Source organism: Diabrotica virgifera, chromosome 1 (genome assembly GCF_917563875.1).
Source record: "Diabrotica virgifera virgifera chromosome 1, PGI_DIABVI_V3a".
NCBI lineage: Eukaryota > Metazoa > Arthropoda > Insecta > Coleoptera > Chrysomelidae > Diabrotica > Diabrotica virgifera.
Genome location: NC_065443.1, coordinates 20,804,333 through 20,830,092, shown reverse-complemented (window position 1 = coordinate 20,830,092; position 25,760 = coordinate 20,804,333). Strand labels below are relative to the sequence as shown.

The window sequence follows — 25,760 nt, the reverse complement described above, 5'->3', positions numbered from 1 at the left end:
GGGCATATAATGAGAGGTAGCAGATACTGCATACTGCAGATAATAGTCAACGGAAAGATCGACGGAAAAAGAGGAATTGGTAGGAAGAAATATTCTTGGCTCCGAAATCTTCGTCAATAGACTGGCTTATCAGAAGATGAATTGTTACATGATACGCAAGTTCGAGAACGACATCGGCAAATTGTCATGGAAGCTACTCACGTCTAAAATTTGGGCACGGTAGTCAAAGAAGAAAAAGTTGTACATGACATTTATAAAAGATTTTTGATTATACTGTATTCATATTTGGGGCTTTTTCCATAAAATAGTGTCTTACTAGTAATATATCGAATTATATACAGTGGAACTTGGATATTACGGCCTCGGTAGTTACGTCACCTCGGTTGTAACGTCAATTTTTAATAGGTCCGGCCAAAAACTATTCGATAACATTAATAAAAACCCGGTTTTAGCGGTAAAAATAAAGTAACTCTCGTCTATAGCGTCATTAAATTTTACAGTAGGTTGTTGTTTTTTAATTTTATGAAGAATAAAGTGCAATGCATTTCCAGCTTTGCAACATTGCTCCTTCCAAGAATGTGAGAAAGGCCCATTATCCTTTTGTGTACAGTTATGTGACCTTGGCAGTTTATGATTTCTTATCATTTGTCAGGGCCATCATAAAGAGTCAAATTTTCTGCTGTAATAAAATAGTGCGAATAATGCTGTAATAACATTTTGCCTGGTTAAAATTTCATTTTTTTCTACCTCTTTTATAACGTCACTCTGATATAGCGTCATTTTTTTACTGGACCCTTCAATGACGCTATAACCAAGTTCCACTGTATTTAGTCGAGGAAATGAAGCATTTTGGCTCGCAATTTTTTCGTCCAGCATGGATTTACTTGAAATTTTCACAGAAGGTAGGGAATAGCCCAAGAATCATTTTATATATCATGCCGCTCTACACTAAAACCTTGGGGGTGGTTGCCACCCCATCTCGGGGGTGGTTGCCACCCCATCTCGGGGGTGGTAATTTTTTATTACATTTTAACCACGTAAATCGATGTAAAAACTAATTCTAAGAAAAAAAGGTTTTTTACATTTTTTTCGTAAAACTAATATTTTTCGAGTTATTCGCGCTTGAAAGTAACAGTTTTCCGTCGAAAAAATCGACTTTTTTTAGAGGGTTTTTGAAAATATCTCGAAAAATATGCATTTAAACAAAAAAAACTGTAGATAACAAAATTGTATCTTTTAGTAACATAAACTAAATTCTTTTTCTATAATATATTTAAGACCAATACAAACCGAGATACGGCATGTTAAAAGTTAGCTTTTCTCGTCAAATGCATAATTTGAAATATTTTAAGCCAAATAAAGGTAAAAAATTGCATTTTTCGAAAAAAACTTAAATTATCTTTTTTCAAGTATACAGTTAAACCTTTCAAATAATAATAATAAAACATTTCTAACATAAAAATAGAGCGACTTATGATCAAAAAAAGGTCGGTACCTGCTTTTCTCTACGAAAAAATCAGTGAAAATAACCCTCTAACTACCCTCCTAATTAAAAACTGGTCTTCACCTTTCTGTAATTCCTTGTATATTTGTATTGCCAATACACCCAAGAAGCTTGACCTATTAAGGCCTAATTTTAGAAAAATTGGAGTTTAAAAAAAATTGATTTTTTGCAATTTCGTATTTTTCACCTTTTACTTCAAAATATCTCCGAAATTACTGGAGATACGAAAAAAATTATAGACTACTAAATTGTAGATTTTTTAATAACTAAAATTATATTGTGCATAGATTTTCATTACAGGGAACAGTTAGCGAGATATAGCTGTTTAAAACCTCTATTTACGAGCAAACGCCCCCTTATTCGAACCCTTTAAACTTACCCCAATTAAAAAGTAAGAGATCTAACGGAATCTAATTTACACAGTCTTATAGTTCTTCAAAAATCCTACAAAATCATTTTCAAAAAAAAAATATCGCCAAAAATGAAGGAGCTATGTTTATAAAACAAATTTTTTTTTCGAAATATTCGAATAGTCCGCTTATGGAACATTTTCAATGCATGTACACCTCGTCAAATTTACTTACCGTTGCACGTCATCCGCGCCATAGCCTGTGACACGATACCAACACGAAATATCTAGGCGGTAGGTGTGTTCCCCTTTAGAATCATTTTGATTCTAAAAAAGAACACACCCACCGCCTAAATATTTCGTGTTGGTATCGTGTCACAGGCTATGGCGCGGATGACGTGCAACGGTAAGTAAATTGGACGAGGTATATAATACCACAGAACTGGTTCGTATACTGGAAGATGACTTAAAAACTATTTGTATTTGTACTTCTACATATTTTTAAATTCGTATTTTTGTGTAAATAAATGTTTTTGTAATTTTTTAATTCTACTTTTTTTTCTATATAGATCTATTAAATTATCTACTTATAAAAATTGTAATGTTCTTGAGGGTGGTCTTTAAGGGTTGAAATAATATGATATTATATCCGAAAGCATAAAACAATCATTATTTAACCAATCAAAACCAAATTTTACCCACCTTAAAGTTTACAATGTTTTTATATAATTTTTGAAAATAAGGGGTAGTTTACACCCCTAAAAATAATCGACGCCCTTGAGCATGTTATAGAATATGAAGTATAGGGTGAGATGATCATAATCCCAAATTTTTTATTTATTTATTAATATAAATGTAAATCGATATAAGCCGAAATTATTCTTTTAAGGATAAGTAACTTTTTTATATATAGCTCCAACCAGGGTGGATTTAAGGGTTGAAATATTACGATAGTATATCTTAAAGCATAAAACAATCCTTATGTAACTAGTTAGAAGCAAATGTTGACAATATTAAAGTTTAAAATGTTATTTTATAATTTTTTAAAATTAGGGGTAGTTTTCACCCTTAAAAAACCAAAAGTGTACAACGGCTCAATATAGAAAATGAACTAGAGGGTAAAATGAGCCTAATCCCAAATTTTTGTACAAATCGATGCTGGGCGAAAAAATTGCGAGGTTTTGCCATTTTTTCAGCTTCATTTCCTCGACTAATTGTTTTTATGGTAATTCCTATAGGTATAGATGATTAGTTTTTAAAGCTTGTATCTTAAATTTTTAGATATTTTGACGCTTCTGGAGAACGAATCGAATCAGGACCAGACGGCGCTTGCAACGATTCCTGCTGGAACTTCCACGTCTGGAATGACGTTTGGATGTCACGTCCTGATTTGTCACCAGGTTATGGTGGTTGGCAAGTTATTGATGCTACTCCACAAGAAGTCAGCGATAGTGTAATGCGATGTGGCCCAGCATCTATTGAAGCGGTTAGAAAGGGAGAGGTTGGGTTTTTGTATGACACACCATTTGTATTTTCCGAAGTTAACGCCGATGTTGTTCATTTTCAAGAAGACGAAGAATCTGATTGGGGATTCAGTACCACATCTGTCAACCAGTATCAGTAAGTTATAAGCATGTATTATAAACGTGGCTGCTATACTTTTTTTTTAACCAGGAACGAGTAGAGAATTGCATTCTCCATATAGGCCAGGGTAATAAGACAAAAATATACCCTGTTCGTGACACTTCAGCAGCCAGGGTACTAAAGCGTTTTTTCGACAGGTAATACCTATAGAAACAAATTATAACTATTTCTTACGTAGGATCTGGCGGCCATTTTTATTTATAAACAATTAACTGTCAAAAAATGGCGTTTTCCCTTTTTTTTTCAAATCAACGGAAAACAGTGAAACTTACGATTTTTTTAGTACAAATATCTTCGAGATTATGGAAAAAGCTTTAAAATGACGTATTACAAAGTTTGACTTACTCATTTATTGTTAATATAATTGCGAAAAAAGGTCGGAATTGCAAAAAAAATATTTTCTTAATAACTGTTGTAAAAATTAGTGTGCAGCTTTGAAATTTTTGTCAAATGAGGGTTCTTTAGTGCTTAATATGTGATAAAAATTTCAAAGCGATTCATTCAATTGTTTAAATTTTATTCAAATTGTTTATCCCAGAGAGCATTTTTTTGCAATAACATAAGTCAGAAAAAAATGACCTTAGAACCATTCCACGGATGTCAAATGAAAGAGCATGAGCTACATTTTCAACATGATTTAAAAAAGTGAATAAAAAATGCATTTATTAATAATAAATAATTATGCAAAAGTATCGCCAATTTTTCTTTATAAACTTTTTGAATAACTTCTTTCAAAAAAATTAACTTTTTTACCCTGTTTTAAGTGCTTAACTACCAAGTAATGTTATCTATATCATAATTGATAAAAAATTGTAATAAATATGTATAATTTCTTATATAACAAAATAAAAAGTATATAAGGAAAGATTTACGATACTTTTGCATAATTATTTATTACTAATAAATGCATTTTTTATTCACTTTTTTAAACCAAGTTGAAAATATAGCTCATGCTCTTTCATTTGACACCTTTGGAATGGTTCTAACGTCATTTTCTTTTGACTTATGTTATTGCAAAAAAATGCTCTCTGGGATAAACAATTTGAATAAAATTTAAACAATTGAATAAATCGCTTTGAAATTGTTATCACATATTAAGCACCAAAGAACCCTCTTTTGATAAAAATTTCAAAGCTGTACACTAATTTTTACAACAGTTATTGCGAAAATATTATTTTTTGCAATTCCGACCTTTTTTCGCAATTATATTAACAATAAATGAGTATATCAAACTTTGTAATATGCCATTTTAAAGCTTTTCCATATTCTCGAAGATATTTGTACTAAAAAACCATAAGTTTCCCTGTTTTCCATTAATTTCAAAAAAAGTGAAAAATGCCATTTTTGACACTTAATTGTTTATAAATAAAAATGGCCGCCAGATCCTACGCAGGAAATAGTTACAATTTGCTCTTATATGTATTACCTGTCGAAAAAACGCTTCAGTACCCTGGCTGTTCAAGTGTCATGGAAAAAACCTTATTACCCTGGACTAATATCTCTCTACTGTCTTTCCCATTTATGAAGTATTGGCCGCTCTTGTGTTTTGACAAAAGTGAAAGATGGTTGATTAACTGGACTAGCGCCTCCTCTTCTTTTATTCTTTCAAAATTTCCTCTACGAATCTATTCAATTCCTCTCTATTTCTAGCCTTCTGCTTGATCTCTCACCATCTCAGGCTAAATCTTTCATGCTCTCTTATTACAGTTCTTCTTCAGCTATTATCCAGCCTTCCTCTATTTCTTTTTCTGTCTGGCTGGTATTCGAGTGCCTGTTTAGTTATATTATTTTGGCCTTTCTCTTGTTTTGTTCTTCTCCATAGTCCTGAGATTGCTATTTTATCAGGCCAGTATATTTTTAGGATTTTTCAAAATTATTTATTTATAAAGATTTTTAATTTTTTGGTAGTTGTTTCTCCCTGTCTCTAAGATTCTGCGCCATACAATAAAATACTGTGAATTCAACTGTTGAATATTTTGATTTTGGTTAAATTAAATATGCAGGGTGTGACTTAACTATTCTTTTTTCTACATCTGATCTATAGACCAAGAAGGATCTGTTTTTAGGTGGATGTGAGAGGTGGCATTCGGTTTTTTGCGGATAAAGTTAGGTGATAACTTCGTTAATAATAATTGACTTATGCTCCTTCTCAAATATGCCCGGAACATTAATAAAAAAAATTAAATATTTAAAAATTTCAAATAATTTCGTTTTTTTTTCTACTTTTTTTGCTTATAATTTTAAAACGATTCATTTTGGAACAAAGTCGTATAGGAATAAAACAAAGATAATTAAATTTTCTATCAGATACGATTGGTTAAAAATGTCTTAGTTTAACAACCTTGCTGCAAAATAGCAATAAATATAAAATAAGGGGGCAAAACAAGCCTGTCTTTATTCAATGTTTTTCCATCACTTAGGTTACACTTGGAACCTCCCTAATTCGCTTAGAAAATTTTTGTAATGTGCTAAAACCGTCCACCAAATTTCATTAAAATTGACTTGCTAGATTTTGCATAATAATTTTGCAATCTAAACTTTTTTTTTTAATTAACATTTTTTAAAATCTTGCACAACAAAAACTGACTTGCACAACTACATATAAAGAAGCACTTCACCTATCTAATGCACTTTACAGAATTGAAATCGGATTATTTAAACAGCCTCAGCAATGTTTTAAAGTTATAATAAGCAATTTTTTGGCTTATAAACAAATTAGTGCTGTGTCCAGGAGGGGGTGCTACGGGCTCCTTTATTTAGATGGACTTATCCAAGTTTTTTTATGTATTTTGATCCGTAGAACACGAATTTTTTGCATAACAGTTGATCCGGATGTCGATAAGATTGTTATAAACAAAGAACTTGAGGAATTACATAACATCGATTTTTCGCAAAATAAAACATTTTTCTTTGTATTTCATGGGTAATTCTAAGCAAAAAATGTTCTTACAAGTTTTTTTCGTAGGATGCATAGTTTTCGAGATAAACGCGGTGGAACATTAAAAAAATCGAAAAATTGCAATAATTATTGAACGAGAATAACTTTTGATTAAAAAATAAAATAGCAATTCTGCTGACAGTATTTGAAAGTTTAAGTCAAATTATACCGGTTTTAATTATTTGCATTGCCAAAAATTATTTTTTTTATTATTAAACAAAGCTATTTGTTTATAAGCCAAAAAATTGTTTATAATTTTAAAACATTGCTGAGGCCCCTTAAATAATCCGATTTTAATTCTGTAAAGTGTATTAGATAAGTAGAGCACCTCTTTATATGTAAAAAAATTAGCCAACTTCTAAATGGTCTACTTTTTGTTCAGAAAATTTTTAAAAAATTTGAACTTTTTTAAAAACATTTATATTGAAAATTTATTATTCAAAATCTATTAGGTCGATTTTAATGAAATTTGGTAGACCATTTAAGTAAGTTATAAGAATTTTCTAAGCGAATTACCAAGGTTCTAAGTGCCACCAAAGTGGTTAAGAAACATTGAATAACAAAAGGCGTATTTTGCCCCCTCATTTTGTATTTATTGCTATATTGCCGAAAAGGTAATACCTTAATACATTTTTGACCAGCTGTATATCATACAAAATTTAATTATCTTTATTTTATTTCTGTACGACTTTGTTCCAAAATGAACCGTTTTAAAGTTATAAGCAAAGAAAGCAGAAAAAAATCGATGTTTTTCGAAATTTTTAAATATATTAATTTTTTTTTTTGTTAATGTTCCGGGCATATATTTGAGAAGGAGCATAAGTCAATTATTATTACTGAAAGTGTCACTTAACTTTATCTGCAAAAATCCGAATGCCACCTTTCACATCCAAAATACACGTTTTTTTACAGATTAGTCCTGGTCTACTACATCTTTCATGATTGATCCCAGCTATGTAAAATTATCTACTTTCTCTATTTGTCTTCTTTATTTTAATTTTAGTTTCTTGACTGTTGTTTTTTAAGAGATTGGTTTTTTCCGTATTTATATTAAGGCCCATTACATTGGAGTATTTTTCAAGCTTGTCGATCTTCTTCTGCATATGATTGCTATGTTCGGTTAGGATACAAATGTCCTCTGCGAACTCCAAGTACATACTCAAACTTATTGTGTTCCACCTAATATCTGTTTTTTATCGCTTACTTTCTCCATGATCCAATCCGTTAATGTCCGTTATGATTAAGTATCTGGAACAGTACGCATCCTTGTTTAACTCCGCTTTGATTAACTATATCTTCTACCATTTCTCCAGCATGTTCCAGTCTGTATCCCTTATAGGCGAGCGGCAGCAACCCCTAAAATTACGTTATACCGACCACAAAAATCAACTTTAAGGTGAATGACCAATTTTGGTCATTTTTATGTTTTCGAGGTCGCTGAATCCGAATATGAAATTTATTTTTATCTAGAATTGGTGGAATATGTCTAAAAATCAAATTTTATGCAAAAATGCAACAAATCAATTTTGATAAGTTTTCGTTTTCGATAAGTATCTTTGGCCGGTGTAAATATTTCCTCTCGAAAATTTTACTGTGTCATTTCTGAAGTATTTGAATAACAACAAGATTTGTCCAAAATATTTAAACAAATTAAAAGAGGAGTTGCTAATTTTTAAACATTGTGTCGTCAGATTTCGTCAGTTTCATGTTTACTTAAAAAAGTTGAGTGACAAACTTTTTAGTTGATAATTTTAACCAATACAGCAATGAAATATGGTTCATAAAGAAGCTTTTTGGAAAATTTTAAGTCAAAATATGCAACACGAAAAAAAATATGTGACTTTATAGACGAGCGGCACACCCCAAGAAACTTATTTCTTACTTAAACTTTAAAATGCTTATTTCTCGAGATACTGACCACGGTGTGGTGAATGGCTAAATTTTATTAAACTTTGTTTTTGATGGTGCTGAAAACGAAAATTAGGTTTGTTTTGAATTTTACGTGGGGGAACATTGTCAAAATCGCAATTTTACTCTAAAAATCAACAAAAATGAAATCACGTTTTTTTGCGTTGAACTCGCTAAAATTCTGTTTCTTTTTAATATTTTTTTCTGAACTTTTTACAGTATATATTTCTTACCTTTATGAAGACATTGTGACCTGTTTCAATCTTTCTCTCTTATTATAATAAAAGTTATGAATTGTTTAAAGTAAAAGGTGCAGATTCCTGAATTGCAAAGTTTGATCGCAAAAGTTGAGTAACAAAATTTGACATTTTGCTTTTTAATCAAGTTTATTTTAAAACGTAAAGTACCAAAAACAAAATGTTTTAAAGAAAAAAAAATGGCGCAACATTCAATTTTAAGAAAAACGTAATTTCTTGTTTTTTTTGTATTTTTAGCATAAAATTGCGATTTTGACAATGTTCCCCCATCTAAAATTCAAAATAAACCTCATTCTCATTTTCAGCACCATCAAAAACATAAAGTATGATCAAAATTAGCCATTCACCACACCGTGGTCAGTATCTCGAGAAATAAGCGTTTTTTTTGAGGAGTGCCACTCGTCTATAAAGTCACATAACTTTTTTCCTATTGCATATTTTGACTTGATTTTTTTAAGAAAACTTCTTCATGACTTATGTTTTAATTCTGTATTGATTAAAATTATAAACTAAAAAGTTTGTCACCCAACTTTTTTCATTAAACATGAAACTAACTAAATCTGACGATAAATTGTTTAAAAATTAATAACTCCTCTTTTAATTTGTTTAAACATCTCGGACAAATCTCATTGTTATCTAAATTCTTCAAAGATAACACAATAAACTTTTCAAAAGGAAATATTTACAGCGACCAAAGATACAGCGAGGTAAATATGAAGAATCATCAAAATTGATTTTTCGCATTTTTGCATAAAATTTGATTTTTGAACATGTTCACCAATTCTAGATAAAAATAAATTTTATTTTTTTCGACCTCGAAAACATAAAGAATCACCAAAATTTGCCATTCACCTATCTTGGTCGCTTTTTCGATTTCTAAGCCTCAAATTAGGGGTGTGCTGCTGGTCTATTGTAGAATAATCTGATCAGGTTGTCCATGTCCATAATACAGTTGCTTTAATTATGTTAAAAATTAGAAAAAGTAGAGCAGTAGAATAAGAAAGTAATGTTGATTTAAATTGTTTTAGTGTTGGAAGGCTGATAGTAACAAAGAAACCAGGTCCTACTGACAGTAACGGAGATAGTGACGTGTGGGATATAACGCACTTTTTCAAAAACAAAGAAGGCACCGAAGCCGAAAGATTATCAGTATATAATGCAGTTAGAGGAGTCCCAAAAGCGTTGCATATATACGAACTCCCCAATAAAGAGCACCAAGATGTCGGGTTTGAATTGGTGGACATCGATACTGTTCCATTTGGACACAAATTCATGGCACAAGTCCGAATAGAGAATAAATCTGAACAGGAAAGGACAATTAAAATTATGCTTACCGCTACCTCTGTATATTACATGGGAACCACTGCGAATGATATAAAGAAAACTAAAGGAGCGCTTAAACTAGCACCTCATCAAAAACAAACTGTCAGGTTGGACGTCTATCCCAAAGATTATTTGGAGAAGTTAGTAGATCACTTCTTTGTTAAGATTTATGCTGTTGCAAATGTTCAAGAAACCAAACAAGTTTGGAGTGAAGAAGATGATTTTACTCTGACACTTCCTGATATCAAAATCACTGCCCCTCATACGGCAAAAGTTGGAGAGCATTGTGACGTTAAATTTACGTAAGTAAATATTAGAGTTATATTTTTTATATAATAAGATAAATAATATTAATACGGGGTTTCTATAGCTGGCACCGTTTCTCGCATCCTAATTTTCAGCGTTTTCCATACTACTCTGGATCTTGTTGACCCTATATATTTATTGAACTCTTCGCATATACTCTCCCAGAGTTTTTTTACTTTAGTTAGACGTTTTACTACTTAGACCAGGCTGTATCGTCGCCCTCGTTAGGTAAATTATGCCGATTCGATTTTTTTACACAAACTTACTCAAAAAGAGGTCCTTATATTAAATCCACAGGGTGCCGGGATGTGCCGTGATGTGCCGTGGTCGTTAATTTTTTTTTGAACAAATTCAAAAAATCAATTTTTTCACTTCGCACAATTTTTTTAGATTCTTTGCGGCATTCTAAGCAAAACAGGTCTCTTGTGATTTTTCTCTAAAATTTATTGTTATCGAGTTTTACGCGATTTAAAATTTGAAAAACGCGAAAATGGCCATATTCAAGGCTTAATAACTCGGTTAAAAATAATTATTATAAAAGTCACAAAGTGACCGACCAAATCAAAGTTTAAAGCCCCCACCCTCCTACATGATCCTGAAGAACTTTGTGTCATTAATTTTTAATGTGTCATATTAAATTTAATTAGCTGTTATTTTTAATTATTATCAATGAGCGCTAAGAGCGTATTGAGGCGGACGTCAATGTGAGTGCGAGTAAGATGCACCATTGGACTGCCGGAATGGTGCATCTCTTTCGCACTCACCATTGACGGCCGCCTAATACGTGCATAGATCTGACTGGTAATTATTAAAAATAACAGCTTAGTAATAAAACAATGACAACAATTTCTTCAGGATCTTGTAGGGGGGGGGGAGCTTTAAATTTTGATTTAGTCACTTTCTGACTTTCATAATAATAATTTTTAACCGAGTTATTAACTCTTGAAAATGGCCATTTTTCGCATATAACTCGACAACTATCAATTTTAGAGAAAAATTATTGTAAGAGATCTTTTTTGTTCAGAATGAACCAAAAAATATAAAAAACATTTCCGCAGTAAAAATATTGATTTTTTGAATTTGTTTAAAAAAATTGTTTAAACAATTTTTCGACCGCGGCCCCTCCCAAAACCCTGTGGATTTGTTATAAGGACCTCTTTTTGAGTCAGTTTGTGCAAAAAAAAAACGAATCGGAATAATTTACGTAACGGGGGGACGATACAGCCTGGTCTAACTCTAGGTAGGTCACCTATTTGCAGCCACTAAAGCTTGTTTTGTCTTTTATTATTCTATTATCAAAATCAAAAGTAAATGTTTAGTAGTGCCAGATTTGTAAAAAGGTCTGACTCAGTGTTTCTCAGCTTTATAAGAATAATCATGAACTCTTGATAAACTGTGGCTTGTGCAGCAAGGTACTTTTAAAAATGGAGTTTATTTATTTATAAAAATGATTCATTTATGGATTTATATTTATGTCTAGGTTTTTACTCTATTGTAAGACTAAAAATATTGACTGGCCAGTTGGTTGCTTAAACCAGTGCCAATGAAACACAAACATACACACAAAACTAAACATGACAATATAATTTAGTTGTTGTTTTGTTAATACATTAAAGTCTTTTAAATGGCTTTCTTAGAATAGAATTTTGAATGCATTATAGTTATTTCATCCATTAGTCACGTCCTGTCGATTGAAATAGAAAATGTGATTTAAATATTTCAACAATCAGACACACATTCCACAAACATCGGTGTTTCTATAAATAATAGTAAGATTTTTGGGAATATTGTTATCCAGGATATTTGGATAAATCAATGATTTATTGAACAGGAAAAAATCAACTTAAATCATCGTATACGTTACGATTTGTTTTCTGCTTTACGAATTACTTTACACTTTTTTCTGAAGCCATCTACATATTTTAAAACTTAAAGTTCCAGCATATTATTATAAATTATAATTAAGTAAATTATCTAACTAGACAGGTATTTCAGTTAGGTGGTACCAAAAATAATAAAAATAATTTGGTGATATATGACTCAAATAGATTGAGAACCACTGCTGTAGGGGAACCGTCTCTCCCACGGGCGCCCATATAAAAATTTTCAGGGGGTGGGGGGGCAGACGTGAAGATTTTGCACATTATATTTTGTATACTTCGGATTACCATTAGTCCAGAAAGCCACTGCGCATCCGCTAGGAAAAATATTCTAATTCGGATTTTTTGCACAATCTTACTCAAAAAGGACTCCTTTTAACAAATTTGCATGTTGCCAGGACCAAAAGGTGGTCAAAAATTTTTTAACCGTTTTTTTTTGTTTTTTTTCCTAAAATTATTTTTTTGCATGGAAAAAAGTTTTTTTAGGTTTTTTGGATCATTCCAAACAGAAAAGGTTTTTAGTGACTTTTCTCTAAAAATGATAGTTTTTGACATATAAGCGATTAAAAATTGAAAAATTGCGAAATCGGCCATTTTTAACCCTCAAAAACTATGTGAAAAACTGAAAATTTTAATGTTGGCATGGTAGGTAGATATTATTTAAACATCGATTGACGAAATCCCGAAGAGCTTTTTGCAATACAATATTCAAAACTCCTTTGTTTTTTAATTGCTAATCAAGCGTGCGCGACACTATTTTCCACCGACATTATGGTGCAAATGAAAGGAATAAATTCGTTATTTCGTAAACCTGTGACTTTAAGGAAAAATCCCGAAACAGGTCGATTTTTATTTTTAAGTTATGATATTGTGGCATATATGGTATACTAGTGACGTCATCCGTCTGGGTGTGATGACGTAATCGATGATTTTTTTAAATGAGAATAGGGGTCGTTTCGTAGCTCATTTGAAAGGTTCTTCAATTGTCTATTCAGTAATGTAAACATCTACATAATTATTTATACAGGGTGTCCTTCTACTTCTTTTTTTGTGAAATAATTTAATTTAATAAAAATTTTTGGACACCCTATAAAAATAATTATGTAAATGTTTATATTACTGAATAGAGAATTGAAGAACCTTTCAAATGAGCTAGCACACGATCCCTATTCTCGTTTAAAAAAAATCATAATTACGTCATCAAGTCCAGATGGATGACGTCACTAGTATCCCATATATGCCACAATATCATAACTTAAAAATAAAAATCGACCTGTTTCGGGATTTTTCCTTAAAGTCGCCGGTTTACGAAATAACGAATTTATTCCTTTCATTTGCACCATACTGTCGGTGGAAAATAGTGTCGCGCACGCTTGATTAGCAATTACAAAACAAAGGAGTTTTGAATATTGTATTGCAAAAAACTCTTCGGGATCTCATCAATCGATGTTTAAAGAATATCTGTCTACCTTGGCAACATTCAAATTTTTAGTTTTTCACATAGTTTTTGAGGGTTAAAAATGGCCGATTTCGCAATTTTTCAATTTTTAATCGCTTATATGTCAACTATCCTTTTTATAGAAAAGTCACTATAGACCTGTCGCCAGGGGGGGTACAACGGCCTCCTGTATTCAGATGGACTTACCCAAGTTTTTTTTATGTATTTTGACCTGTAGAACACGAATCTTTTGGGTAACAGTTGATCCAGATGTCGATAAGATTGTTATAAACCAAGAAGTTGAGGAATCACATAACAGCGATCTCTTGTAAAAGAAAACATTTTTTTGTATTTTTTGAGCCATTCTAACCAAAAAATGTTCCTACAAATTTTTTCGTAGGATGCATAGTTTTCGAGATAAACGCGGTTGAACTTTCAAAAAATCGAAAAATTGCAATTTTTGAACCCGAATAACTTTTGATTAAAAAATAAAATAGGAATTCTGCTTACCGCATTTGAAAGTTCAAGTCAAATTATATCGGTTTTAATTATTTGTATTGCTAAAAGTTTATTATTTTATTGTTAAAACAAAGCTATAAACACCTAGTGCTTGAGTGATGTTTTCAATGATTTCTCATTTAAAATCGAATGAGTAGGTAGAGGATATAAAAGTGCAAGCGGGGCTATTTCTACGTAGCATGCATTACAACGCATGTATTAGGCACGGGAAACACTATGTGTTTATAGCTTTTTTTAACAATCAAAAAATAAATTTTTAGCAATGCAAATATTCAAAACAGATAAAATTTGACATAAACTTTTAAAGGCGGTAAGCAGAATTGCTATTTTATTTTTTATTCAAAGGTTATTCGGGTTCAAAAATTGCAATTTTTCGATTTTTTGAAAGTTCAACCGCGTTTATCTCGAAAACTATGCATCCTACGAAAAAACTTGTAGGAACATTTTTTGGTTAGAATGACCCAAAAAATACAAAAAATTGTTTTGTTTTGCGAGAAATCGCTGTTATGTAATTCCTCAACTTCTTTGTTTATAACAATCTTATCGACATCCGGATCAACTGTTACCCAAAAAATTCGTGTTCTACGGGCCAAAATACATAAAAAAAACTTGGGTAAGTCCATCTGAATTAAGAAGGCCGTTGTACCCCCCCTGGCGACAGGACTACTAAAGACCTTTTCTGTTTGGAATGATTTAAAAAATCTAAAAAACTTTTTTCCATGCAAAAAAAATAATATTAGGAAAAAAACAAAAAAAAAACGTTTAAAAAATTGTTGACCACCTTTTGGTCCTGGCAACAAGCAAATTTGTTAAAAGGAGTCCTTTTTGAGTAAGATTGTGCAAAAAATCCGAATTAGAATATTTTTCCTAGCGGATGCGCAGTGGCTTTCTGGACTACATATAGTTAACAGCACCCGAAAAGCTAGGGGGGGCACGGCCCCCTGCCCATGGGCATGGGCGCCCATGGTCTCTCCCCGTCTTTACTAGGTACTCTATTTGTTGTCATTCGGCTTATGTGGTCGTTTTATTCTACTCTTCTGTTTCTTACCCATTTATTAATGTTCTCCACTTGCATCTCTTACTTCTAGCTCAATCACATAGTGTCTTACTATCGATTTTTCGAAATGTTTTCATCTCTGCTGTTTCGAGCATTCTTTTTGTCCTATCTGTATCAGGTTGTGTTTCGGCCGCGTATTTATTGGCCTGATGACTGTTTTGTAAATTCTGCCTTTTATTTTTTTCTCGATATTTTTATTTCTCCATATTTTTTCATTCAGGCAACCTGCGGCTCTGTTTGCTATACTCACTTACTCTATTCACTTCAACTCCATCGCTTGTTTTGTTATCTGAGCCTCCAGCTCTAATTTACGTGTTAGTTCATTTGCTAAAACCATGCATTTTGTCTTTTTTTTTTTTGGAAAATCCTCATTCCACACGTTACATTTTCTGGCGGTTATATTAGATAAATTGGTGCAACGTACGTTGAAAATCATCTTCATTTTGAGAGATTGTTGATTTAAAGTTCATTTTCTCTCATAATTTGGTCTTCTTTTTAGCTTTTACTTTTTTTATTATTTCATCCATGATCAGTTTGAACAACAGAAGATTCAGGGAATCCCCCTGTCATATCCCATTGTCAAATTCTATTAGTTCAAATAGTTTTTCTTCCACTTTCACTTTTATTGTGTTGTTCTGGTAGATATTTTCGATCGTTTTAATTATTCCTAGAGGTATCTCTCTTGCCTAAAATAAATGGATAACGCCCTTTAATTTGACCTTGTCAAATTACTTCTTACAGTCCACGTAATATAAAGTCCCAGTGGATTTAGTTTACACTTTGGGAAAATACTCTTTGAAGTATAGTGATGAAAAGTTCTCATGGGCACAACTCGATCGTATTGAAGATTTTTAAGATATAGAGGCACAGACTCGTAAAATTATAAGATTTACTGGGTATTCCAATTCCATGAGTTACTGGTTATCTGGCAACATGTAGAAGTTTGGATCAAAGAAAAGTACTAGTAGTCTAGGATTTTTTCCTGGCTATCCAATGGCGCCCTTTACTTTGACATTTACCTTCAACGGACGTCATCTTCTAGAGTTTCGAGGGTTTTCGGCATTAAATTGATATAAACAGATTATTCATGGGTTTTTGGGATCGCTAAACACGAATTTGCCATCAGAATTGACCTCCGGAGGACATGGTGGCCAGAGCCACTGCAAGGGACGTCATCTTCTAGAGTTTCAAAGGTTTTCGGCATTTAATTGATACAAATGAATTGCTGGGGAGTTTTTTAAGGTCGCTAAACACGAATATGCCACCAGAACCGACTCCCGGAGTACCTGGTTTCCAAGGTCAATGAAAGGGGCTCCTGGAGATTCGAGGGTCTTCGGTACCGGCGTTATCGAAATGCCTCCCACTTTTTCAGGTAAATATTTTCATACATGAAATGCCTCCCAGGTACAATCGAAATGCCTCCGTTTCGTTAATCATTTAGGCTGATATTTTGTCTATTTAATCTCTGTATAATGACAGAATGTTGCCAAATCAAAATTTAAATAGGTAGTATCTATTTATTTTGATTTTTCTAATTCTTATTGCACTGTACCTACATAAAATTTGTTTCATATAAATATTTCACAGTACGACATATTTCTTTTTAGAAAAGAAAGTTGTTACCCGATAATCTAATATCCAGCTTTTCTGGGTAATTCCAAGTCCGATTCTAATCTCTTCCATATTTATAATTCCATAAATAGGTACTTTTACCTTAATCTTTTTGTTTGTTTATATTCTCTGGGTATTTTCTGGGTAATTCCAATTACGATTCTTATCTCTTCTTAACAATGCCATGAATAGGTACTTTTACTCTTTTACCTTAATCTTTTTAAATGTTGGCCAAAGATACAGTAAAATGGTGGACATGTACTAAAAAAACCTGCAAAGCATTTTTGTGAAAACACAGGGATGTGAAAATACGATAATTGAATCAATATTAGATCATAACCACGAGAAGTTGTCTGCCGAAGTTTACAATAGAAAAGCCGTAAGCAATTCAATAAAAAGAGCAGCCGTGGAAGATCTCAGCGAAAAACCAATGAAGCTCATCTGTAAAGAACTTAAGAAGACAAATATAGAGACATTTACTATCAATGATATCAATAGGGTGAGACAAAATTTATATTATGCTAGAATTTCATAAAGCTCTTGATTCATCTTCTATTATTACAAATAGAAATGAAAATTTTATAATTAAAAATGACAAAGATTATCATATTGTTATTTTAACATGTTTTTCAAATCTTCGTTTTCTTTCGACTGTTTCCAATTGATATGTTGACGGAACTTTTGAATACAGTCTTCGTTTTTTCACTCATCTGTTTAGTATACATGGCTTGAAAAATGGACATTATATTCCTCTTGTCTTTTGTTTACTTCAAGATAAAAAGTCATCTTCATATTATCTCGCTTTTAAATATATCATAGACGAATTTTTAAAATTAATTGTCCTGTATCCCCTAAAGTAATAACTTCAGACTTTGAAATTTCCATTCATAATGGTATTCGTATGGGATATCCTGAAGCAGATCTTCATGGATGTCGTTTTCATTTGGGTCAGGCATGGTATAGAAAGTTTCAAGCACTGGGATTAGCTCCAGAATACCAGAAAGAAGGTGTTGACTCAACCGAAATTACGCATTTTCTTATTTATATTTTTGGTCTTTCATTCTTACATCCTAAAGATGGTAGCGATTTTTTTATATAGATTTGGCAGAAATTAAACCAGTCGATGAAAGAGTCACCCAGTTTTGTGATTATCTTGTTGATAATTACATATCTGAAAATTCGACATTTCCTCCACATCTTTGGGCTGAGCACTCTTCATCCTTACAAAGAACCACAAACCCATGCGAAAGTTTTCATTCCAAGTATAATTCTTCTTTCTACTGCCCTCATCATAACATTAATAATTTTATTGATGTAATTTTACAATTTCAAATAAATACCTACATTAAAATGAATTCTGTTTAGACACCAAAAAAAAATTGTCGCGAAAAGTACAGCAAAAATAAATTTTCTAAATGAAAAAATTTTAGAATTAAGAGAATGTAAAATAAATAGATTAGAATTTGACAAAGTAGTATCACATACATTTAGGAAAAATATTTTGTAATTTTATATTTCTATACACATTTTGTATTATTTTCCAAATAAGTTTTTTTGTTATGTTATTTTTAATAAATCTATAAAATACTTAATATGTTTTTGTATTTTTTGTTAAATTATTTATTATAAAAAATAATGGTTATAATAAAATATATATATTATAATGGTTATAAAACTAGTTATATATGTATAAGTTAGTTAAAATTTATAAATACCGCCTAGTGTCAATAATGTTTAATACATAAAGGTTGAAAATAAAATAAATTAAATAACAAAATACCAATTTTGACAAAAATTTACAAAGGGACGAAGATGCGGCAACGTCTCACCTTCACATAAAGATTAGAACCATGTAATTTATTTAAACCTTGGGAGGCAATTCGTATGTGACCATTTTAGCGACAGGTAAGAAATCCTATTTCGGGAGGCATTTCATATGCGGCCTTCGGTACTACATTAATGCAAACAGATTAGTTATAGGTTTTTGGGGTTGCTGAACACGAATACGCCATCAGAACAGGCACCGGAGAGCACCTATCGCCTAAGGCACGTCATCTTCTGGAGTTTCGAGAGTTTTCGGTACTAAATTGAGGCAAACGGATTGGTACACACCGAGTACTCGGAGGTTTTCTAAGTTGCTGTTCAAAGAAAGCTTACAAATTGGTGAAAAGCTTTTTTGCTATTTGTAGATTTTTATTAAAATAACTATGTTGTGCTATTCAATTGTTTTAATTATTTACAAATAAAAACTCATTTTATATCTGACAATGTTTTTCCTTTATTTATTTTAAGATCGATTTACTATATTCTATTTTGATAGTGTTATTCATCGTGGTCATTAGATACTCCAGAGTCTTTTATCTAAGCCATATTCGTGTTCAGCAACTCCAAAAACCCATGAATAATACCCATCTGCGTCAATTTAATGACGAAACCTGTCGAAACTCCAGAAGAAGACCTGCCTTAGGCACCAGGTGCTCCGTGGGTCGGATCTGAAGGCGTATTTACGTTCAGCAGCCCCAAAAACCTGTGAGTAATCAGTTTACATTCATTTAGTACCGAAATGTTTCGAATCTTCCGGGTATTCGTGTTCAGCAACTCCAAATATCTATGAGTATTGCATCAATCTAGTACCGAAGACCCTCGAAACTCCAGGAGCCCCTTTCATTGACGTTGAAAGCCAGGTGGTCCGGGAGTCTGGAGGTTCTGGTGGCATATTCGTGTTTAGCGACCTCAAAAAAACCCTCTAGTAATTCATTTGCATCAATTAAATGCCGAAAACGATTGAAACTCTAGAAGATGACGTCCCTTGCAGTGGCCCTGGCCACCACGTCCTCCGGAGGTCAATTATAATGGCATATTCATGATTAGCGATCCCAAAAGCCCATGAGTAATCTGTTTATATCAATTTAATGCTGAAAACCCTCGAAACTCTAGAAGATGACGTCAGTTGAAGGTCAAGGTCAAAGTAAAAGTAGCCATTGGATAGCCAGGAAAAAATCCTAGACTACTAGTACTTTTATTTAACCTAAACTTCTACATGTTGCCAGATAACCAGTAACTCATGGAATTGGAATACCCGGTAAATCTTATAATTTTCCGAGTTTGTGCCTCTGTATCTTGAAAATCCTCCATACGATCGAGATGTACTCATGAGAACTTTTTATCAGGATACTTCAAAGAGTATTTTCCCAAAGTATGAACTAAATCCACTGGGACTGATTTTGTTGAATTCTAATGATTCTTTCTTGAACTTGCCTCATTATAAATATAGCGTAGGTGCGTGATCTTCCCAACCTAAAATATTGTTGTTCTTCTGCTAATGTAATAATTTCATTCAGTTTGTTTGGTATCAATTGTTGTTAATTTTAATGTTGTGTTTAATACTTTAATAAATTAATTCCTCTGTAATTCTCCGGCTCCGGGTCTGATTTGTCCCTCGTTTTAAGAGAGGTTTTATATTAAAAAAAAATATATATAGTTAAGTTGAAATAATTTTTTATTTTAGATTCCATAATCCTTTGGAAATACCACTGACGCAATGCTCCTATGTTTTGGAGGGTCCAGGAGTAACGAAAGCAGTCAGCACTAAACACGTGGATGTAAAAGCAAAAGAAACAATTACTGTTTCTGCTAGCTTCACAGCTAAGAATGCAGGTGTTAAGAAGATTGTTGTCAATTTTACATCTAAAGAAGTACATAACATTCACGGAAGTACTAACATTACTGTTTCTTAAAGTATTTTTATCATTTTTATTAGTTAGTTTTAGAATATAGAATGTATTGATTAACGTTAAGAATATTAATCAGATTTTATTTCTAGTTAGATTTGGATAAAATTCAAATATTTTTATATCTGTTTATTATAACAAATAAAACATGCATCACTTTTTTACAACATCTAGCCTTCTGGATGGGAGAATAATTAATGATAACAAAGTATTGGGTATAAAAAAATATGTCAGTAATGTTAGAAATAAACTTGGTCAACACCGACTATACTACAAAAAACACGTGGATTTTAAATATTTTTTAGAATTATTTAGTAAAAAATATATTTGTAGGAAAAAACTATTCATGTCTACCTACTATGTACATTCATTAAAATCGTTAATAGATCATCATTGTTTTCGATGATATTTTTGTTAAAGTTTCTTTTATGTTCTTTAGGTGCTACTTTACAATTTCTCTAAGTTTGTCCTAAGTATATAAAATTTGGAACCAATCCGTTCATTGCCGTATCCATGTACCTATCTAATCAAATTTTTGTTAACTATTGGTGGCGTCATATATATCAGTGACGCCAACTAAATATAATGTGGTATGGTTTATTTGCTTTGTTATGTTTATGTTATAGTTATATAACATATTTCAGAGTTGTATATTATGTTTCGTTCTAGATGTAGTGCTTGTTTATATATTTTTACAGTATTGTAAAATAATACTTTAATTACGCTTAACACTTGTTTTATAAGTTTTTTTAATAAAGCAGTTTTGCATTGTCCTCATTATTTATTAAAAATAGTAAAATCCTAGAGATAATTGCCTTAAAAGTAGAATTCGTACGGGAACTGCCAGCAGAAATGGACAAAAGCAGGACAAAAATAGTAAAAATTATGCCCTTGTGGAAACAAGTGAAAACCTTCTGGACGCAAAGAAATACGTGAAGAAATAGTTATAAGCGGTATATCTAGAGATACGTGGAACAATATAGAATGCCACAAACACATCAATTTAGAAGCACTAAATACCATAACAGAAGCAGAGAAGAAATGAAAAAGAAAGTTCTAAAGAAGCGAATGAAATTGTCGAGAAGGCAGCAAAGACAATAGGTAAAAAATTTTGCCCAAGAACATCAAAACATGAGACGATAATATAATATTACCAAACAACTAGTCAACGAAAGATATGCTTCATTTCAACCAATTTCGAAAAAGCAATATAGATAAAGATTATAATATCATCGCCACAGGAACAAGTCAAAAGATAGCATGAAATGTCAATGAGCCTCTAAGAAAGACGTGAATAATCTCAGCGAAAATTCAAAGGAGATGGGTAGATGACATAAGAGCGTGGACGTGGAAGATAAACTTTCGATGAAGGATAGAGAAAGAAGGAAGCAATTGAGAGAAACCTAATACCTAAGAATACCTAAGAAACCTAATAATAAATAAAAGTTAAGGAAAAGGGAGAGAAAATTATTGTAATAATGAAAAGAACTTCCACTTTTTTATTATTTTATTAGTTTGTCAGTAAACGATGAAGGATCTCAGTAATCAATGACAAAGAAAATGTTGTCCCGTCCGCGAATTTACAAAACCTATACCTATACTATTTCAGTCACGGCAGCGACTGAATTCGAGTAGGTTTTGTATGCAGAATATTAGTTACATATCCTATGCTATTTCGGTCCAGAAATTAACTGTATTGTGTAGGATTTGCAAACGAAATTTTTGGTTATTATTGAGCAAATGTCTATATACTAATACTGTTTCACTAATATACACTAATTTTACCTTTTAGAACCTTTTAAAAACCTTTTAGAACATAGTACAAATCCGATCATTGCATCTGAAATTTTACACCTTCTTGAAATTTGCATAAATCAAGACTATTTTGAATTCAATAATCAAATTTACACAAACAACAGTGCAGGGCTTATTATGGGTAATCCTCTAAGCCCATTACTATCAGATATATTTATGAACCAACTTGAAACAACAATTTCTAAACACCCCGTATTTAAACAGTTCTTATATTGGTGGAGATACGTGGATGACATACTAGCCTGCTTTACAGGAACTAACAGACAACTTGACCAATTTCTATCATACATTAATTCACTTCATAGTAATATTGAGTTCACAATAGAAACAGAACAGAATAATTCCATAAACTTTCTAGATGTAACGATTACCAGACTACACAACAAACATGAGTTCTCCCTATATCATAAACCTACCCATACTGACACAACTATACACAATTCATCATCCCATCCTACACAACACAAATTAGCAGCCTACCATAGCATGATACATAGACTGACAGAAATTCCTATGACAAAAAATAACTTCGAGACAGAACTAAATATCATTAGACAAATAGCAGTAAACAATGGCTATAACGAACAAACAGTTAACAACATTTTAAACCAAAAACTCCATAAGAAAGCCTTGAAATTAGTGTATCCACCACCACAGAAAGAACCCAGTACCTTCTGCTCTCTCACATATACTGGCAAAATAAATACAAAAATAGCCAGATACATAAAAAAGAAAGGAATAACACCAGCTTTCAGAACTAACAACAACTTAAGCAAACATATTAAAAACAATAAAAGCCGAAAGAGAAAGCAACTACAGAGTGGTGTGTACAAACTAACTTGTGGTGACTGTCCGAAAACTTACATCGGTCAAACTGGCAGAACTTTTGACAAACGGATAGCAGAACACAAAAGGGCTTTCAACAATAGAAAAACAGACACTTCTACATACGCCCTTCACCTTCTAGATCATAATCATTCTTTCAATGAAGATTTTCAAATTCTACATATTCAAAATAAAGGCCTTAAGCTATCACTTTTCGAATCAATGGAAATTAATAAATTGAAAAATACAGATATAATTCTGAATGACCAACTCGAGACAAACAGCTCCCCACTCCTCAACCTCTTCAGTTAAAGACTTAAAAAGGCAAACACATTGTAAAATATATCACTTGAGAAAGGCACTTTGCCGAAACAGCTGTAGTAATAACATAGTTGTAATAAATTTTGTGGAAGTATAGAAAACAAACGTTTTTCAGTGTTTTATTGTGAGATATTTGGATAATATTAAAAATTAAAAACAAATGAATAATTACTAATGTAAGAATATATACAGTATGTCCGTGTAAGTTGGAACCATATGGAAAAATTTTTTATTATTGATTTTACGCCAAAAAGATATTCTTCATAAAAAGTTCTGAATGGTCTAAAATCGAAGATGCAATCATGTGATATTAAGTTTTATTAATAGTATATGAGAGATGTCAAAAAATATGAATTTCTGTTAAGAGTAAAGTAGGTAGGTATCTTTACACAGAGAGGGGCTAAATTTAGGAATAAATTCATTTTCTCTAAAATGGACGATTTGGGAGAAAAATCCCGAAACAGTTCGATTTTTATTTTTAAATTACAATTTTTTGGCATATATTTCATACCAGTGACGTCATCCATCTAAGCGTGATGACGCAATCGATTATTTTGTTAAATAGGAATAGGGGTCATGTGGCACCTCATTTGAAAGTGTGTTCAATTCTATATTCAGTAATATAAACAATATCATTATTTATACAGGGTGACCAAAAAAATAATTTTTGAATTAAATTAATTGACGCAAAAAGAAGAATGTATGTAATTTATTTAACTCAAAATACATTTTATTGCTATCAATAAATAGAAAAAATGTTTATTTCACAAATAAATATTTCTTCTTGCTTAAATTAAATCACAAACAGCCTCCCACGTATATACCTCTTGGCAGTTTGAACATTTAATTTAAGCCAAAAACCAATGTTTATTTGCCAAATAAAGAGTTTTTCTATTTTCTGACAGCGATAGAAAGTATTTTGATTTAAATAAATTGCATACATTCTTCTTTTTTCGTCAATTAATATAATTCAAAAATTATTTTTTGGCCACCCTGTATAAATAATGATATTTGTGTTTATATTACTGAATAGAGAATTGAACACCCTTTCAATTGAGGTGCCACACGACCCATATTCCTATTTAAAAAAATCATCGATTACGTCATCACGCTCAGATGGACGACGTCACTATTATGAAATATATGCCAAAAAATTATAATTTAAAAATAAAAATCGACCTGTTTCGGTATTTTTCTCCCAAGTCGTCCATTTTAGAGAAAATGAATTTATTCCATAATTTAGCCCCTCTCTGTATAAAGATAGGTTACTATTGAAAGAAATTCATATTTTTTGACATCTCTCATATACTATTAATAAAACTTAATATCAGATGATTGCATCTTCGGTTTTAGACCATGCAGAACTTTTTATGAAGAATATCGTTTTTTCGTAAAGTCAATATACGAATATAAAGTATATATTCGTACATTAGTAATTATTCATTTGTTTTTAATTTTTAATATTATCCAAATATGTATTATTCATTTTAATTTTCAAAACATATCCAAATTTTATGATATAATAATAAATCCACTTAGTAAATATTTGATTAGTTTTACTTACATGACTGAAATAGTATAGACATTTGCTAAATAATAACCAAAAATTTCGTTTGCAAATCCTACACCAATACAGTTAATTTCTGGACCGAAATAGCATAGGATATGTAACTAATATTCTGCATACAAACCCTACTCGAATTCAGTCGCTGCCGTGACTGACATGGTATAGGTTTTGTAAATTCGCGTCCCGTCCACAAAATCTAATAAGCTGAATTGCATCACACAGTAAGGAAATTACAAATAAGAGACAAAAATTGTCTCGTAAACACCCAGAAAATTTTAGAGAAGCATGAGCAAAAGCCCACCTGCTAGTGACTACAGGGGCGTAACAGAGGCCCCCGTAGCATGAAGCTTGCGGGGGCCCCAATATGTCAGGGGCCCCATCTTGTCGTGTAATATATGTAAAATTGTGTTATTATATTATTTTACGCATAGATGAAAAATGTAAGTTGCCATAAACAGTGCATGAATACACTAGTAGCAGTAGTAGCCCAGTAAATGACCGTTTTGGAGTGTGATTATCAGCGCCACGACGGATTTGCTGGACAATTTGGATTTAGGTTCTACTTAAATTTCAACTTCAATTTCAAAGTTGGACTTGTGTCGTTGGTTACTTTTACTTGGGAGGGCTAAAGGGATGACTCTCGGGCCATCTTCGGGTGAAAAACATACGTTTAAATAAGTCCGGAAATTGATAAGTTGACTAATTCTAATCAATTTTTGTTCTATAGAGTTTATATAAGTCAATACTTTTCAAGTTATTTGAGAGTG

The 25,760-nt window shown here is 31.8% G+C and overlaps 1 protein-coding gene across 1 annotated transcript in view; it reads left to right on the top strand.

Moving 5' to 3' along the window:
* Positions 1-21,238, top strand: part of LOC114324610 (hemocyte protein-glutamine gamma-glutamyltransferase-like) — a 68,414-nt gene extending 47,176 nt beyond the window's left edge. The window contains exons 6-8 of the mRNA XM_028272477.2: positions 3,135-3,473; positions 9,629-10,225; positions 20,243-21,238. Coding sequence (XP_028128278.1) covers positions 3,135-3,473; positions 9,629-10,225; positions 20,243-20,471 — 1,165 coding nt within the window. The 3' untranslated portion in view covers positions 20,472-21,238. The remainder of the gene's footprint in view (positions 1-3,134; positions 3,474-9,628; positions 10,226-20,242) is intronic.
* The last annotated feature ends 4,522 nt before the right edge of the window (positions 21,239-25,760 follow it).